Here is a 17,748-nt window from a genome sequence, read left to right as displayed (position 1 = left end):
ATGTGTTACTTGCAATTTAAATGACCAGATTCATATTTTTACACATTATTGATGTTTTTGTGGATCTTTTTTAAATTACATATTTCAGATCATATTGTCCATAAAATAATTCTGGTCAAACATTGAATATATTTTTAGATGGTCTAATTATATGTATATCAGCTTTTTTTTTTTTAAACAAATGAAATAAAAGAAACTCGAGGCCTAAACTGGTTATTTGCTGTGTAAATGTTTCTTTTGTGTATTCAGGTTGTAATTTTTCCTTTAGAATTTTAAATAATGTCACTTCATTTTGTTTCTTTTGAAACAGATCACAGAACCGACAGTTATTTAATGCTGTTTCTCTAAAACTGAATCCCAGATTGTGGTGATTAGAGACACTGAGACAGTCCGTACATGTCTGATTTTGCATCAAGTGACAGTGAATTTGTGCACAATTAGGATTCAGAAATGACCCTAACTGTCATCCAGAAATGAAAACTTAAAGAAAAAGAAATAGAGAATGTGTGTGTGTGTGTGTGTGTGTGTGTGTGTGTGTGTGTGTGTGTGTGTGTGTGTGTGTGTGTGTGTGTGTGTGTGTGTGTGTGTGTCTTTAGTTTCAGTGTAGATTTAGGGAGACGTTATTTTATTTTAAAAAAGCAGCCTTATCATTTTTCATAACCCAGAGTTTTGGTTTTTCCCATAAAAAAATCACATTTTTTATGGGAAAAGAATGAATGCAGCTTTACATTTAGTGTGAACTCAGACACGAAGGGACTTCTCTGTCACTGAAATCTCCACGCAACGAACCACAGCCACTCTGAGCCCGGCAGCTTTTTCTTTAACTGTGTGTGAAGTGCTGAAGTTGAACCAACACGGTGTAAACTGGCATCAGGAGGAATCCTTTTTGTCTCTGCTCATCATTTCGATGCGTGACGTCTGCAGTTGCGCACTTCCGTAAAATACTGCGTTTTACCCATAAAAGGTTAAAACTCGCTCTTGGTAATTTATTCATTAAAAAGACCTCTATTGTCGTGTTTTAAAAAAAGATGTCTGCTGAAATTCCATCTGAATTTCCTGGGCTGATTTGGATATTTGTGGGGAATAAAAACTTGGGGGGAAGTGGTGAAGGCTCCAGCCAGAAGTCATGCACCTGCGCTCTCTCTCTAACCTCACTGTTTCAAACTTGTGCTCAAACTGTTCGCTGCATTCATGGCGAAATAAACACATCAGTAATTTGAACGGATCAAGACACAGAGGAGAGAGAGGAGGAGTTTATTCTCTTTTTTCTTCTGTTTTTTAAGGATTTGGTTTATAGCTTTGCACTATTGGGGCTTGCAGTCGGTCAGCCTGCGGTGCTGGCTGTGCGTAAAATCTGGCAAAAACTAAGGTGTTAAAATGTCTTAAATCCAGTTAAACATTTTAAATAGAGACTTTTTTGTAAACTTGCCTTTATTTTTATTTGAATTGTTTCGCCATTAAAATGGAAACATATGCGGGCAGCAGAGGGTTATAGCCCACTTCAGTTTATTATCACTTTATTTTTTTTATCCTCAGAGAAACTCTTCTATGGTGTCAACAAATGGGAGTCTTTTACGTGGGGGCGTGGGGTAATTTCGATTAATGAAAATGTACTACATAAAAATATCAGCTATAGATGGAGATTTTTGTTTAGATTGTAGGTTTTTGTTCAGCAGCTGGAGCTCATATTTAAATTTTAAGTGACACGTGTTCACGTACATACCACCCATCCATTTAGGCTGACTATTAAATTTGCACTCAAAAAAAATGTCCTACCCTACCACCTCCGCCGTCTCCCCCACTGCTCCCTAGAACCTCCGCTCCCTCCCGCCCTCTCTATCGGCTCCGAGCTGCCCCTACACTGTTGCCGGTGAGAGCTACTAATCCCCTGCGTCCACGGTTTACTCTGAGCCCGTATTTAATTCCTCTAAACCCCCAGCTGCCGCCCTGGTTACTCACTGAACACGACAGACTGTGAACCGCTCTGGTTATTAATAATTCACCAGCCCTCCGCTCCGCTTCTTCGGCCGCGGCCGCAGGACACCGTTTCGTCCTCAGTGGTGCGTGCAGGCGGCCACGCTGTGCGCTCACTTCTCGCATTTTGTTTACTTAATTATAGCTGCTCGATGTCACACACTCACACACTCACACACAGTCGCACACACGGGGAGACAGACGCACGTTTCACCTCTTTGTTTTTGGGTTTCAGATCACAGACCGTCCGCTGAGGTCCCGCTCGCGGATGTTGCGACACTCGCGCTGCCACATGCTGAGTTTTGTTTCAGACGCGGTCCTCCCAGCAACTTTGTGCCGACACTGAGAAGGGGGTGGAGGACAGGTGGAGAAGAACCGAGAAGCGGACTGCACTTTTACGTGATCGGCGACGCCTGAGCATGCAAGGGGAGAGAGCGCGCGGCGTCCAGTCTGGAGGAGCAACAGCTGATTTGGTGAGCGCGTGAGCTGAGAGCGCAGGGCAGGCTACTTACTGTCGGTGCGCGGCCAGGCTTCTGCTCCGACACTCGGGCTCTGACGGTGCAGCGTCTCGGTGGCACGTAGCTCGGGGACTCGGTGCGGGGACGTGACGGCACCGGGACTGAGAGTGCAGCCAGGCGCGCGCAGCTTCGAGTTTCGTGGAACTATCACGAGTTGAAAGCCGCACATAAACACCTTGCATGAAGAAGTCGGGAGGCAGACCGCTTGGATTGTACGACTCTGCGTCCCGTTTGCCTGGACTGAGAAGAGCTGACTTCACTTTATCCCAAAAAATGTTTACCGGGCAGCAGGCCGTGCATTAGGGCTCTTTTGCTTCCGGTATAAGGCCCAGCTGAGCAAGAAACCGAGCAGTTTTCTCTCTCCCACTCACTTTTTTTTTTTTTTTTTTTTTTTTGGAAGCCGAACTTTTCAGAGTGGAAAATGGGTCTTTGAGAGTGTTGGCACATATCCTCACACCACAATGGTACGTGCTATGTAAACCAATAATTTGCTCATTTATGCAGTCAGCTTTGACAATCATTGTACTTGTTCATCGTTTTAATGATTCTGTGCTTTATAGTTTAGTGAGCTATCTTATATTTCGTGTGCGTGTGTGTGTGTTTGTGTGTGTGTGTATTTGGTGTGGCTAATGTGTAACAGTCACAAAGTATGTGCCAAGTCCCTCCACCTACCTGAATCTGTTTGCTGTCACAGTTAGACTCATTAGGATCTTATGGTTGTTTTAAAAATGTGGGGAGATTTCCTTGCTAAGGAGCTGCATGTACATTTGAAAGGATGTTGCTGGAAGGAAAACCTAATCCACCTTATTTTAATAGTTACATACGTTGTTGCCAATTTTTTCTTTCCAACCTGCTGGCCAAATTAGTGTCCAGCCCTCTCAGTTCACCGCTCGATGCCTACTGCCTTCTGCCGTTTCATCCACACGGAGAACATGACTCCTCTCACAGACTGGGCTAGTCTATTTATAGTCGCATATATGATAGGACCTATGGCACAACATCCATAATAGAGGTGTCATACAGTATGTAAAGGTTTCACTGTTGCATGTGGGAAGGATCCTAGAGCACAAATCCCACCTAAAGGCAAGGTTTACCAGAGTCTGGAAAGTTGGCTGTAGCAGGATGGAACTTATTGTTTGCGCCAGCGTTCTATTAAGTGGCCATTTGATTTGTGCGTAATTACGCAGGGACTAAATCCTTAATTACGCAGGTGGTTTATTTGTCCCATTCAGGGAAATCCAGTGGTATCACAAAGCAAACGTTTGTAATGCTTCTCGAACTCTAACTGAAGTTTGTTTGAGGATTCTTTAAGCAGACATCAGCTTATGAGATTTTATCCAAGGTTTCCTTTTTCGTTTGAGTTGAGTCCTTTCAAACAGAAGACGTTTTTCATGTTTTATCCCGATTTTCTTTTAACATGTTAAATGAGAAATCTACTCTCTGTGAGGCTTGCGAAAGCATTCATTTGAATGAAGTGCTTTTAGGTTTTAAAATTAGTAATAAGAAAGTCTGTTTTATGCAAAACTATGAAAGAGAGCTCACACATCCTTGACCCTTAGAAATTCTTTTTTGGCATGAAATGTTTCAAGTCAGGCAATAGTTAGGGGAACCTCCCACATACAACCTTGAAGCTGCTTAGATACCCAGGAATGGATCTTATTTGCACATGAATATGGAAGATTATTAGTATGAATAATTATTTGTTTACGAGCATCCTTGCTGACATGGCAGCTGCCCAAGAAGCTCATCAGTAAAAATGATACAGAATTCAGGACAGGCCTCACATGAGATTATCCCCACTTGTTATTCTCCTACTTATAGCAGCAACTCACCTCTTTTAAAAAAAACCTTATTTATTTATTTTCAAAGGCTATATGTGTGTTGTGTTGATTTTGTGCCAAACACTTCAACTGCATGTTAGTTTAGTCAGACGGCACTGGAGGCATCTGTCAATCAGTGTCAGACTCCTGTTAGCTTTCCCCGAGGCCAGTTCGCCATCTCTGCCACAGAAATAAATATTCAAACACTACTTTTCTTTACAGATGATCTATATATACACGAGGATTTATAGGTTATGGATTTTTCCTTATGTGCCAGAAAGTAAACAGAAAGTTTGAGCCATCATCAGGAAATACAAAGATGACATTATGGGTCCAAAATGATGATTTACAGACAGACCGGACCTTTACAATAAGCAATGCAAGCGGTGTTTTAAATATATAGCCAAATGCAAAGTTTACACTGGATTCTCCGTGGTAAACATATGTGTGATATATAGTGCAGGAACTAAAGATTAAAAAAAATAGAATCACAGAGTGCTGTGTAAATAGCTGTGGTAACTGTATCCTGCACTCTGCCTCTGTGTGTGTGTGTGTGTGTGTGTGTGTGTGTGTGTGTGTGTGTGTGTGTGTGTGTGTGTGTGTGTGTGTGTGTGTGTACAGCCCACCACATGATGATCAGACAAGCGGTTTTCCAGTCTTGTGTGATCTCCATCTTGGCCGTTGTTGCCAGTGATGTCATCCCTCACTGTATACAGAATATTATGCTATTATGTTTGTCCTGGCCTTGACGTTTCTCTGGAAAAATAAATAAGGCTTCAAGGAGGCTATAATAGCTTATGCAGCGTGTAAGCTTTTGCTGTAGTTTAAAGATGGAAACTCTGATATACAGTCAAACAGCATAAATATTAGTATAGTGAGCTCAGATGTGCTTGTCAGGTTGACTGGTTTTTAAGCTGTTGTGATTTTAACAGTGTGCAGCCGAGGGGCTACAGTGGATATATCACGAGCTGTAATCACCTCAGTCATTCAGCTTCCTTAATATGAGATCCTTGTTGTGCTAAACGAATCACAAGTTCATGAAAGAGTGTCTCAAAAGATAAAACGTACAGTAATACTCCAGTGGTTTACTGGTTACAGTTGGGGTAGTCTGAGCTAAGCTTAGCTAAGCTAATAATTCAAACTGAGAAAAGCTGAATCCCAGATCTCAGTGCAGCTCAGTAACATCTTTCATTAAATTCAATTCAACTTCATTACATTTTCATTAAGTTAAGCTCACTCAGCTCAGACTCCATTCCTATACTGGTAATATATTTTTTGTGTGTGTGCGTTTAATAGACTGAAATGTCAAGAAAACTCTAGTGACATCATTATGACATCAACAGGGCAGTTTTTTTTTTGGGCCTCAAAACATTTTTAGCATTTTTAATAGACCCACGAAACACATGACAAATGGTTTTACAGGCTGGACAGTGCTCTGTATAGTAAATACAATGAATGGATTCTAAATGGAGTATTTTCATATTTATCCATTTCAGTATTACTACTCTAAAATCCTTATATCACTGCTGAGTGCAATACACAGATCTGAATCTTTAAAAACAACATTTCTTATGCTGAACAGGGTCACAGTCTGCATGCCTGTTGGTTGCGTTTTCAGAATATTGCTGTATTCAACATCTTAACAACCAGCCTGAAGCTGGACAGAAGCGATTAACTCATTAACTCAGTCGTGGTGTACTATTGCTAGTTAAACCTTAACATTGTTCTTGGAGAGAAAAAAGCGAACCACTGCACTCACAGACGTGTGTGCCCCACTTTTTTCTTTACTATTTTCTCTTACCCACCAACCGGTTGCAGCAGATGCTTACATAAGACTGGTTCTGCTGGAGGCCTCTTCCTTTTAAAAGGGAGTTCTTCCTTCTCATCATCACCAACTGCTTCCTCATAGCAGACTGTCTGATTGTTGGGGATTTTCCTTTCATTCTGCTTCTTCTTTAACTTACAAAACACCTTTGTTAAGAATTGGAAACCATATCGAACATCTGCAACGCTCAAAGTCTGAGTGCAGCACAACTGAAACTACCAGCACACACGGCACCGCCAAATTAAAATGTTGCGATTGCTTCATCAAGTTACTACAGTTATAAATGTCTTTATATTGACCGTGTTCTGGCGGCTACGCTGTGCTCTGCACGTTTGCTCAAACGAGCAGACGCGAGCAAGAGAATGAAGGTCAAATCCAAGAAAAACGGGGTGTAAACATTAAGATTGTAAGATTTCATCAAAGGCCCGAGAGGTCACGGGATTCAGCTGTATTTAGAAAGAATGCCACATTACTGTGTTTTACAGGATGTTTTGACAGTTGTTTGCTACAGTTAATACAAAAAAGCATCTCTTCTTATAGAACAAAATCAAAATCTAAACATATATTTTAATTCAAACGTTCCCAGGGAATGCATAACGCCTAGTACAGGAAGCCAGATTCAAAACCATGCAGTTTTAACTTCTTTAAGTGAGCTCTAAAAATATACAAAGTCAAAACACTGGAGTGAGATAATCTCACTTGTTAGTTTAAGCAAATAATAATCTAGAAATAACGCAGACCCTTCAGTATGAGCATAATTTGACTTAAGCCCCCAGATCAGATCAGTTTGCTTTGGAAATGGCAGAACAAATCACACAGATTTTATTTTAACTTGATTCAAGGCAAAGTTTTTTTGCAGTTTAAAGGAAGTCTTATTTTGTACCACGAGCCTGAACACTTCAAACTCCTCCATCTCTATTCTAGCCCTCCTTTAATTATCTTATCAAGACTGAAGCCTCACATTAATTGGTTTCACAAGACACACCAGAATGCACACCAGCTGTGTAACCAAGTAATTTGAATGAACTTAATTTGGGAAGGTGCTGGTATCTTATGCCTTCTGAGTTTAATTTGGGGGGGAGAAAAGGGGGGAAAATCACAACAATACATGTATTTTCTCTCTTCACTCTCCTCTTTAGGGCCTTAATGAGGAATTAGAGCCAATAGCATTATTCATTAAACAGGGCTTTCCAGCTATTTATCACTCTAACAATATTAGCATATTTGTTTAAAATTTCAACACTTTTTTTTAGCATTCGTAACCAGGTTTAGCATTTTTAATAATCTGGCATCGAATGTATCATACCAAATTGAATGCTGCAGAAGAACCGGCGGCAAGACCCAGAAACATACTAAAAATCCTTTACGAACACACACACACACACGCACGCATGCAAGCACGCACACTCCTCTAATTACCACCACCCCCCTCCTTGTCTCTTATTCCCCACCTCCTGAGATGCAGGTGTAAAATATCACATTTTTCCAGCATTTCTCCCTGAGGTGGCGCTGGCTTGGACTCACACAACGTAAATTTCCCCTTTCATATTCCCCCACACATTTTTTTTTACAAACAAGTTCCCCCTCCCATCCCTCCCTCTCTTTGATGTGCTTGCCACATCTGCACAGGTTTGTTAGCTTGTTACCAGGTGAAGAATGAGGATACAATTAAGGCTGAATGGAGCAGGACTGAGTAGGATGTCAGTTATGTTTTGCCGCAGAAGTCTCTGATCCTCTAGGAACTGTTGAGCTCATACAGACAAGTCTGCAAATGATTAGGACGGTGCGGCGGAATGATCAGAAGGCTGTTAATCAGTGACTGCGAAGATACCCACCACTGGTGGATCGATTCAGAAATATGGAAACCCAGGTGGTTTCTGGGCTGTTGTGTATCTTTGTGTGAACAAGACAAAGTGGGAGACAGAGGAAGGTGGGCCATATGTATATACGCTCTGATTAATCTAATTCCATGTGAGGCAGCCAACTTAGGCATCTGTCCCCCTTTTAGATCTCACTTATTGTAAACGTGGATGTCAGAGAGAATTGAGCAGAGTAAGTGCAGCTGAGGTATTGTAGAGATCATGATTCGTATTCATGCTCAGTTGTGTCTGAGATTGGTCTCAGATGCGACTAAACGAAGGTAGCGCTGGTGCTAGGTGACTGCCCAGCCTGTTATAGTTGTTGCTTTTGCTTTTTTTCTATCATTTTCCACAAAAAGCGAAGTGAGTTGTGTAAAATCAACTAAAAGGTTAAAACAGCGAGTGGCTAACTTGTAAACATATTAGAGCAATTAGCAGCTCAAAGTGCCTATTCATAATCAAGGGCATGACCGCTTCAACTGACAGCCGGTTGCGGTTTCACCTTGAATTCAGCAACAGCAGGATGTTGCTCATATGGCTCATTTAGCAATCTACAACAACAATAATACACTAAAATAAATGTTTTCACTACAATATGAAAATATTTGAAAATTAGAGTACGCCTTTTCACTTTCTTCATGAGATTCACTTTAACCTAGCTTAGCAGGTGCTAAGCTAACCTGTTTGAACTTTTTCTTTGTGAACAAAGAAAAGTACAGCGACATAGTCTCACAAATAATGTTGTGCTAGCGAGGACACAAAAAACATTTGGTAAGACAGCTTAATAGAAGGGTTGGACAGAGCTAAGCTAGTTATTTATCCCAATTTCTAGTTTTTATTTTAAGCTAGCTCCAGATTCATGCCTAACATTTTTATGCTAATTCAGGTAACACTGCTAGTGTAAGCATGTTGGGGGGGAAATAAAACCTAGCTGTTATGAAGTATACGTTTACTTTTATAAAATCTGCAATAGTTTGAAGCAATAAGTGACAAATTACTACCTTCGAGGTTGATACTATGAGCTTATTATTGTCTTAGTCTTATTCTGGCAATTAGGCTTTTACAGGACAGAGAAATAAGACAACTTGAGGGATTTTATAAAACGACTTGATAAAACAGTTGTGAAGTAAAAATAAATAAAATATAGCAATCCTTGTTCTCTCTGAACAGAGCTAACCTAGCTGGGGGTAGGGGGGTGTTCTGTTTCTCTGGTTTGTGTTACCTTTAGCTAAAAATCTTCAGACCTCTTTATGTTTAATGCAATTGTTTTGCTGTCGCCGTCTGTAGTTTAAATTTACATGCCAAAACTTTTTGGCAGAGAAAAAAATTGTGATCGTTGATATTCTATTTTCGCATTCAGTCATTCATTTGGAGATTTTCTGTCCACTTGATGAGTCTGTTATTTGTTCTCTGTTTAGGGTTACGTAGAGGGAATTCCTTGTACTGCTGTTTTCTGTGGGCAGAATTGATGATCAAATTGTGAATTGTAAACATGTAAAACAGCAAATGATTTAGTACATAATAGTTATTACTTCCATAATTGTAAATTTAGCAAAATTACTTGATATAAACATAACGTAACATATTCAACCACTGAACAGAATACTTACAATTTTATGAAGTTTCCTGCAAATTTCCTCTGTAAATAGCTAAAATTCACAAACTGGGGGATTTCCCAAGCTCTTGAACTACCCCATACATGCATGTAAATAATATGGAGATTTGAACTGTGGATTTAAGCCTGACCCAGGCTGATGCTTCTCTGTTTTAATCATCTGTGCTTCATTTCAGTCACCAAAAACCAGCATCGCAGACAGCAAATGAGTAGTGGAGCTTTTTAAGTGTTTATTACACGAGACTGCAACTATTTTAGCTTGGGGCCAGCATATGGATCAGGCATATGTTGCATACATATAGAAAAACACATATATGTATAATTGATACTATGCTGCTTAAAAACTGACAGAGGAGGAAAGCGGGCCAGTGCTTCAGGGAGCTGCACTCAACATTGAGCCTCAGTGCAGCTCTCTAAGGGCTGGAGACAGAGAAAGATTCATTCATTAAACGATGTGTTTTTAGATTGTCGTTTATCCGGTGTTCAGCGTCCTCGAGCCGGGATTCCCTCTGTGCAGTGAAAATTAGTTTTCATCCTTAAATGACTAAAACATGTCAGAAACAAGAGGCCGCTCGAGCCAGTGGAGTGCCATGTTTTGTGCTGCTCTGTAATTATCAGTGGAGTAAAATATATCCTTCAGCTGGACTGGGCAGTTTAAAAGCTTAACAGAAATCCCGGGGAGCTTGACAAGGGCACCATTTAGTGGGACAAATGGTTTCAAATGGTTTCCCTCCAGTGTTTCCCCACATATTAATGATGACAGGCCAGAGGTTGGATGCTGAGGCCGCGCGCCGCGCGCAGTGTTTTCTTAGCCATTTGGATGACTCGAATTCTAACTTTTGTTTAAGCGAGCGTGTGCTTCACGAGGCACACGCTGAACTTATTGTGCGTGGGAGAGGCCACGCTAACAAAGCCAGTGTTAGTCTTATGTTAATCAACCTGCCTGCTGAACCTTTTGCCACAGACGTTGAGTGAAATCATACACACAGATGCCCTTCCTGTGTTACAGTAGAAAGGAAAAGGGAAAAGACTCGAGCTGTAACCTCTCATTCTGAAGGATATGAATAGCCTGTGTCTCCGGCCGCAGCTCAGTTAGTCCAAGTCTGGGACTTATTATAGTGCTGCGTGTTTATGCATGTGTCTCTGCATGTATTTGTTTAAGGGCAATCCCATGTCACCCGGCGCATGTGTGTATTTGTCTGCATATGCAAATGCTTAAGTAACCTAATATCTGTTTAAATTCCCTAAAAAACTGTTTATATCACATGCCAGTTTAAATACTATAACTTTACGTTTTCTTGCTGGCTACGAGCGATGTTTGTTCCTGTTTTGGGTGCATGTTTGTTTCTGCTGTAGGTATGTTGAGAGATAAGAAGGTAAAGTTCTGGAAAATAAGATTACTTCCCCTCTTCTCCTATATCCAGAAACTCAAGTAAGTCCCATTGTGAGTAAAACTTCCACTCTCTTACTCATGGAACCGGAGCTATTTTCATGAACGCCGACGTTTTTAGCCCTTGTCTAATAGGTTTAGTCGATTTCCAGAAGAGACATTAAAATTTAGCCTGGCAAAAAGCAATTTGTACCAGTTAGGACTAAAAAGTAATAGCCACAGGCTAGCAAACCAGGCAGAACTCCCATTCCCATATCCAGCTCCTCAGTCTGTGGTTTCCTCCCATCTATGTTGTCTGGCCTGGCTGCCTCAATTGACAGCAGAACTGCAATGGATGCTCATTCAGAGCCCAAGTCTCGGCTGACGCGTCCCTCAGCATACAAATGAACTGCACTGAATAGAAACAAACACTTGGGATAAACACTTTAGCTGCATCTATCAGCGGATGCAGGGCAGGGCCTTTTGAGTGGCCTGTTTTTGTCTCCGTGGAGGCAGACGTATGGCCTCTGTATGTGCGAGTCTTTGCCAAACATGTGTATTACTGTATGCGGCTGTGTGTGTGAGTGTGTGTTTGTGTGTGAATGATTTGTGCTGAATCAGAGCAGGCTGACAGAAAAGTGACCATGCAGGTGAAATAGCAGGGACAGGAAATGCCATTGTGCCGGAGTATTGTGTGCGGGTACGGCAGCTAAACACTTTGCTCCCCATTGAAGTGGCAGTGACTGGCAGGGCTGGGCCTCGGGCCTGCACAGCATATGGGCGCAGGCAGGCAGTGCACACGATCGTGCGCGTGTGTGCAGAGTGTAAAGACGCCGATCTTGAGTAGTTATCTGGTGGTGGGACTTGAGGAGGATGATGAAATAGGTCGAGCAGCAGGATGAGGAGGATTTTCACATACAAAATCTGCTTTTGCAGCTTTGCGACCAGCTTTTCTGTGTGTTTTAAATTCCCTGATCCTAAATACAGAACCAACTAATGAATCACTGTGTTACATTTCAGGCAACCGAAACCTTTCTGTTGAACGAAGAACCCTCCAGAGGTCCTGGGATGCCTGAATGCTTTGTAGTATCAGATTCATACAGGGTATGCATCTATTATTTTATTATTATTATTATTATTATTGTTATTATTATTTCATGTGTCGGTATTAAATGTGTTATTGGAGTCATTACTCATTATTCTGACTGACAGTCCGTTTTCATGCTATTGGTAATTGCACCGCAATCATAATGTCATTCACAGCTCCCTCCACTCAGCTGCAAACCATTACAATTATTATTTCCACACGCACATTTAAGAAAAAAAGGGGGGGAAAGAAAAAGAAGCCTTTGCAACTTCACCGAAGCGCCCTCGTCTCACGGGAGTGCAAATTACGACGATAATGTGAAGCATGCCTAGATGTATAAAACGAAAAAGAACTACAAAGTAAGAGAAAAGTGAGCAGCATTTCTAAAAAAAAGAAGCCGTGAGATTTACAGCAATCGGCATGATATAAAATGGTAATAAAAGCAGAGGAGTCGGGATGGCGTGGGGCGGGGGGTCCTGTGTATGACTGAAAATGTGATCATTAATGAGGTGGGAGCCAGTTTTCTAGGCTACAGACTTTGTTTCCCAGAGTTAAGTCTTATGCCAAGTCTCTCAGAGAATCTGGGTTGCTACACTATATTGTATGTCTCCGGGTAAAGAAATGAAGTGCTATGGCCAGGAGTGGGTAGCACGGCCGTCTAAAGAGAGTTTTGGGAGACAGGGGTTGAGGGGGAGGGGTGTCACTGTGACTGGATTGGATTCCGGGGGGCAGCGAGTTCAAGAGCGTCCACAGGAGAGCGTCCACAGGAGAGCGTCCACAGGAAAGCGTCGACCTCCAGCTTCTCGCCGGGAGGTCTAATGTAGGGGGCTCGGTGTTGTGCAAAGTGCGTCACGACTCCATTCATTGTCGTCCTGAGCATTTTGTACAATAATGTTATGCAAACTATAACAACCTGTACTGATAACGTTAGGATCGTCCTGGATGCTTATTTCTGATACATCAGTATCAGTGTACATTTCACTTCCCCCTTCAGCCCCGTTGATTGATATCTGTATATCTGCAAAGAAAAGAAAAGAAGTGGGGGAAAGAGGATATCTATGATCTGTCACATCACTCAAACATTTGCAATGGTGATTTCTTATTTGTCACAAAAATAACAGAAAAAGGAAAATAAACACAGAAAAAATGGAAATTTAAACACAATAACGTCCCAGAATTTTGCAGCCAGTGAATAATTAATATAGAACAGAATTTGCATTACACCATAAATGCAAAAGGTAACCTTGCTTACTTTTTATTTTTTTATTTTGGGGTATTTTAACTTTACTAGCTGACACTGAATTTTCCACATAATTGTTTTTCTTTTTAATCATTTGTAACCTGGCTTTTCTTGGTAACAGCTTTTCTAAGAAAAGGCTAGTGAGTCTATTAATGTTTAAGTTCAAACAATTCATTTCAGCAGTGCCGTGGTCACAGTTTTATCTGTTGTGTTTAGACCTCCAATGCTGAGGTTGAATAATGTGGTTTCCATACCTGGGTGGCCAAGGACAGTGTTAAGGGGGACCTATTTTGGTCATTTCCAGCTCTGTATTTTTTATTCTTCCACTCTACTAGACTATCCTTGCATGACTGAGCTTTTTGAGAGTCTAAATGATTCGTCTTTATCTTCCAGTCACTGTCTAAAACAAGCTGTTTTAGCAGCTCTTCGTTTGAAAAACACCCTCCTTTTATGCTAACTTCAATCTCATTGGCTACCCCTCCCAAACAAAGAACATCAAGTGGGTGGGGCTTCTCCTTGGCATAATACAGAGCCAAGAGTAGAAAAAAACATTTGCGTTGCTCTTTGGGCTCACACAGATTACTTCTACACAAGTTGACCTCGTGGTCAAGTTTAATATGAGCATCCACCTCTGTAACAATGCAGTGCAAATGACAGAAAATAAGCAAGACACAGTGGGTCATCTTCAAATTTTAGCTAGCAACAGTGATCATGTTAAGGGTTGTCACTCAGATGTATTACTGTATTTGCATGAGCCACTAGAATGTGACATAAAACACAGTTTTGTGGTTAATAATATGTGTAAACCTTGTAAACATTTATAGCAGCCTTTTAATAATCCACATTTTATGAGTGGTTTTCATGTGAATGGAGCTAAACTAAGATGTACTAACTGTATTAAGTGGGTCGTGTGCTCAATTCCTTGTTCACAGTTCAAACAAATAATTGCAACCACCTTAAATTTACTCACTGGAACTGGCTTACTCCATGCTTTTAAAGCAAGGGAAACTTGTAATATTTTGTCTTTTTATAATATGTTGCCAATATAACATGTCTGAATTTTTCTAAAATCGACCAGAAGTGATGTTTATCCAATGTGACTAACAGCCAATGAAAAGATTTTGAAATCCCCCCCAAATTTTGATATTTAGTTTAAACTATTTGCTTACATGTCTGTGCGTGAAACTAGACAAACAGAAAATAAAAGATTGCTAGAAAGTGTATTCATGCACTGCTCATGTTTTTGTTTTGTTTTTTTAATTAATTAAAGGAGGCATCTTTTGGAACTTAAGTTAGAGGGTGACTTTGGTGAGAGGGATGTGTTTACAGGCGATTCCACCTGGTTGGGAACAACTACTTCAAGCAAAGCCTCGCATGTGCAGTGTATGTAAACGACGCGCTGCTAGAGATGACATCTGCTCTGCCAGACATTGCAACCGCACTTACTTATCTCCGCTCCGCTGTGTTGCCACCTATAGACAGTTGTGGTATCAACACCGGCTGTAATACTGTGCGCACGGGTCTCCGTCAAATTTGTGGTTACTTTCATCCTCATACAGCCTGTTTTGCACACCCACAGCCTAAAGCCTCCCCGCGATACACGGCCACAGCGGCTGCGAGATCGTTACTGCTCACTTCTGTGACACTTTCTTAATAAAATCCTCAGTTCTGGTGCGACTGCACAACAGCACCAAGCTGGTGGGTGAAGTCACTAACAGCGCTGGCCACTCTGGAACAGTGGTAAATATGTATATGCGAAGCGTGTGAAAAAGCAGAGCCGCGGCAGACCCACCAACCATAGCATATGGCTCTACCATGTGTTACTTAATGAGAGATTTACTCACACAGACCACTAAATGTGTGGCTCGTTTAAGGAGCGACGGCAGAGGAGTGTTTGCGTGCGGAGCATGCAAGTCGGCTCCATAAAGGACGGAGAGAGCAGAGGCTGTAACCTTTTGCACTCGGCTACCAAAGCGAGCTGAAAACAAAGAGATTTCCGCACATGTTGCAGGCAGGTTATGAAGTTAATACACCTGCCCAAAGGGAAACCAAAAGTTGTGTGTGAATGTGTTGTAGGGCGTGTGTGGTTCACATTAGTCATGTATCCTATTCACAGAAAAGGAATGCTGGCATTCTAACCTTGTGCGACGGCGAGGGCGAGAAGTTACAGTTTTGTGGCGTTACATGCGCTCCTGACCACACACTTTCTCCCTCCCCGCCTGCGCCTCTGGCTCGAGTATCTGGCCGCGTGCAGTAATTGGCCACACAGAGCCCAGATCTCTTTGTTTCGCCTGCAGAGGCTTGCAGTATTTAATAAAAAATGCACAAGCAGTAGGCCTCATAAATCTGTGGGACTCTAACGTCAGGCCTAAAATTTCAGCTCCACTTCTTCCACAATGACTTCACTCCCACCCAAATTCCCACTGTACCACACTCGGGACCTGCTCCAAGAAATGTTATTTTATGATTTTTATGTGATATGTGTACCCCTCACTACCGTTCATGTGTGTGTGTGTGTGTTTTTCCTCACACACCCCAGTGAAGTATTTTGATACCGCTCAAAGACTGTGATTATACGTCTGTCTTCGCTGTTTTCTACTTCATAGTGAACGCTACAGTAACTGTTTGGCTTGGACTCACTTCACTGGTTTTTCAAGCTACAGTTGTGGGTTTTTCAGACTGGGTCAACTCTGGTTCAGTAAATAAATAGACTTAACTTAACAGCAGCAATGAGATGACGCATCGATTTGAATGCCTGTAAATGAATTTAAGTGTGCAATCAAATGTAAACTTATGCATGAGAGAATTCCTGTGATCAGGACCTTCAGCAGAATTATGTTAAGAGGTTTTATGCAACTGAATGCATGCTTGGCCATCGCATATTTAAAAAGTCAGTGAAATCAGAGGTGCTCTCACAATATTCCTCAAATTATATACTTTCATCTACTCTGCTGATGCATTTACGTGTTTCCTTCTCAAGTCGGTGTAACTGACCGGCTCATCTGCCCTCTGGTAATTATTTGCTCTCAACATGGAATGCACGGGTCAGTAAACGCAGCTCGAAAGCACAGTATTGCGAACCTAAAGACGCGGGGAAGCGTGTGCACAGCGGATTCAGAGTCCCCAAAAGCAAAATTCATGCTGTGGCAAAATCCGAACATTTTACTAAGAAGAACTTCAATCTGCGTGAAAAATAGAAAGAGTGTGTGTGTGTGTGGGGGGGGGGGCTTTCAGTAGGATAGAAGAGGGGAGCGATAAAAGTCCTGCGAAGAGGAGAGCAGAGAGGAGAGGGGAGGGAGACAAAGTTTTTTCCCTGAAAGTTTGTGCAAGCTTTCACTTTCTAGGCGGGGTTACTGTAAGCTGCAGCAGCATGGAGTGAGAGAAACAGGACGGCGAGCGATTGCAATGCAGCACCATACCGAGCTTCCATCCAACTTAAATAAGCTCTCCAAGTCTCCTTCCTAAAAAATAACCATGTACTCCCCGTACTGCCTGACACAGGTAAACTGTCTTCTCTTATTTCATTGTTTGGGTAGCTTACAGTGGGGACGCCGGGGTTTTCTCTTATATATATATATATTTATATATACGTGCATTCAGTGCGGTGCCACTCTGCCTTTCCTCGTGTGTTTCGTGGTTGTGTCGAGCGTCTTTCTTCCACTCAAACTTATCCTCAGCTCTCCCGGCGGCTCGTCTCGCGGCGCGCTCGGTCGCACGAAGCTTTTTCCCGTGCGTTTCCATCGCACATGGTTTTTTCTTCTTCTTCTTCTTTTTTTGGGAGAGAAAATGGCGCTTCTCCCGAAATGTATTTCTTTTTTTTAAACAAAAAAGAAGGAGGGGAGCCCGTGAGAGGAGGAGATAGCAGAGCGGTGGAATAGACAGGACGTGGAGCGGAGTTTAATTTGACTGCTGTTAAGATTTTTCTGAAGTGGCGAGAAACGCAGGGAGGGGTTTTTTTTTTTTGGCCGGTGAGAGGGGTGTGAGCAGGGGCGCACACCGCCGCCTTTAGGGCTGTTTTCATGTGGGACTGAGACCGGGAGAAACGAGAGATTGGAGCCTGAAGTGTGTGTGTGTGTGTGTGTGTGTGTGTGTGTGTGTGTGTGTGTGTGTGTGTGTGTGTGTGTGTGTTTGAGAGGAATACAGAGAGAGAGTGTGTGTGCGCGCGTGTGTGTGCGCGCGCGCGTAATTATAATTGGTCAGTATACGTCCTGCGTGCGCCTTTAGAAATAGTCTTTCTTTCTTTCTTGCTCTGCTGCTATACCATCTCTTTTTCACTTGAACGCAACACGTGACAGGATCGATTTCAAACGCGTATTTGCACGTGCTTCTTTTTCTTTCTGACCTTGAACGTATAGACAGCTGTGTGTGGCGCTTCCTCGCGTTGCAGGGTGAAATAAAGTCCAGGTAGTGACTTCACTTTTTTAGCACTTTGCTTTTGTTT

General features: G+C 42.0%; 1 protein-coding gene across 3 annotated transcripts in view; it reads left to right on the top strand.

Annotated features, from left to right (window-relative positions):
• Window positions 1–1,898: 1,898 nt before the first annotated feature.
• nfixb (nuclear factor I/Xb) overlaps window positions 1,899–17,748 on the top strand; it is a 137,135-nt gene continuing 121,285 nt past the window's right edge. Inside the window, exons 1-2 of one of the 3 annotated variants that reach the window (XM_085351288.1) lie at window positions 1,899–2,956; window positions 12,001–12,084. In XM_085351288.1, coding sequence (XP_085207414.1) covers window positions 2,954–2,956; window positions 12,001–12,084 — 87 coding nt within the window. In that variant the 5' untranslated portion in view covers window positions 1,899–2,953. Of the gene's footprint in view, window positions 2,957–12,000; window positions 12,085–16,562; window positions 16,809–17,748 lie in introns of those variants that run through there. The other 2 variants (XM_085351289.1, XM_085351291.1) reach the window with 2 other exon arrangements.

This window comes from Diplotaxodon limnothrissa, linkage group LG4 (genome assembly GCF_057381915.1).
Source record: "Diplotaxodon limnothrissa isolate DT_005_m linkage group LG4, D_limnothrissa_male_GT1.1, whole genome shotgun sequence".
Taxonomy (NCBI): Eukaryota; Metazoa; Chordata; class Actinopteri; order Cichliformes; family Cichlidae; genus Diplotaxodon; species Diplotaxodon limnothrissa.
This window is presented reverse-complemented; position numbering and strand designations above follow the sequence as displayed.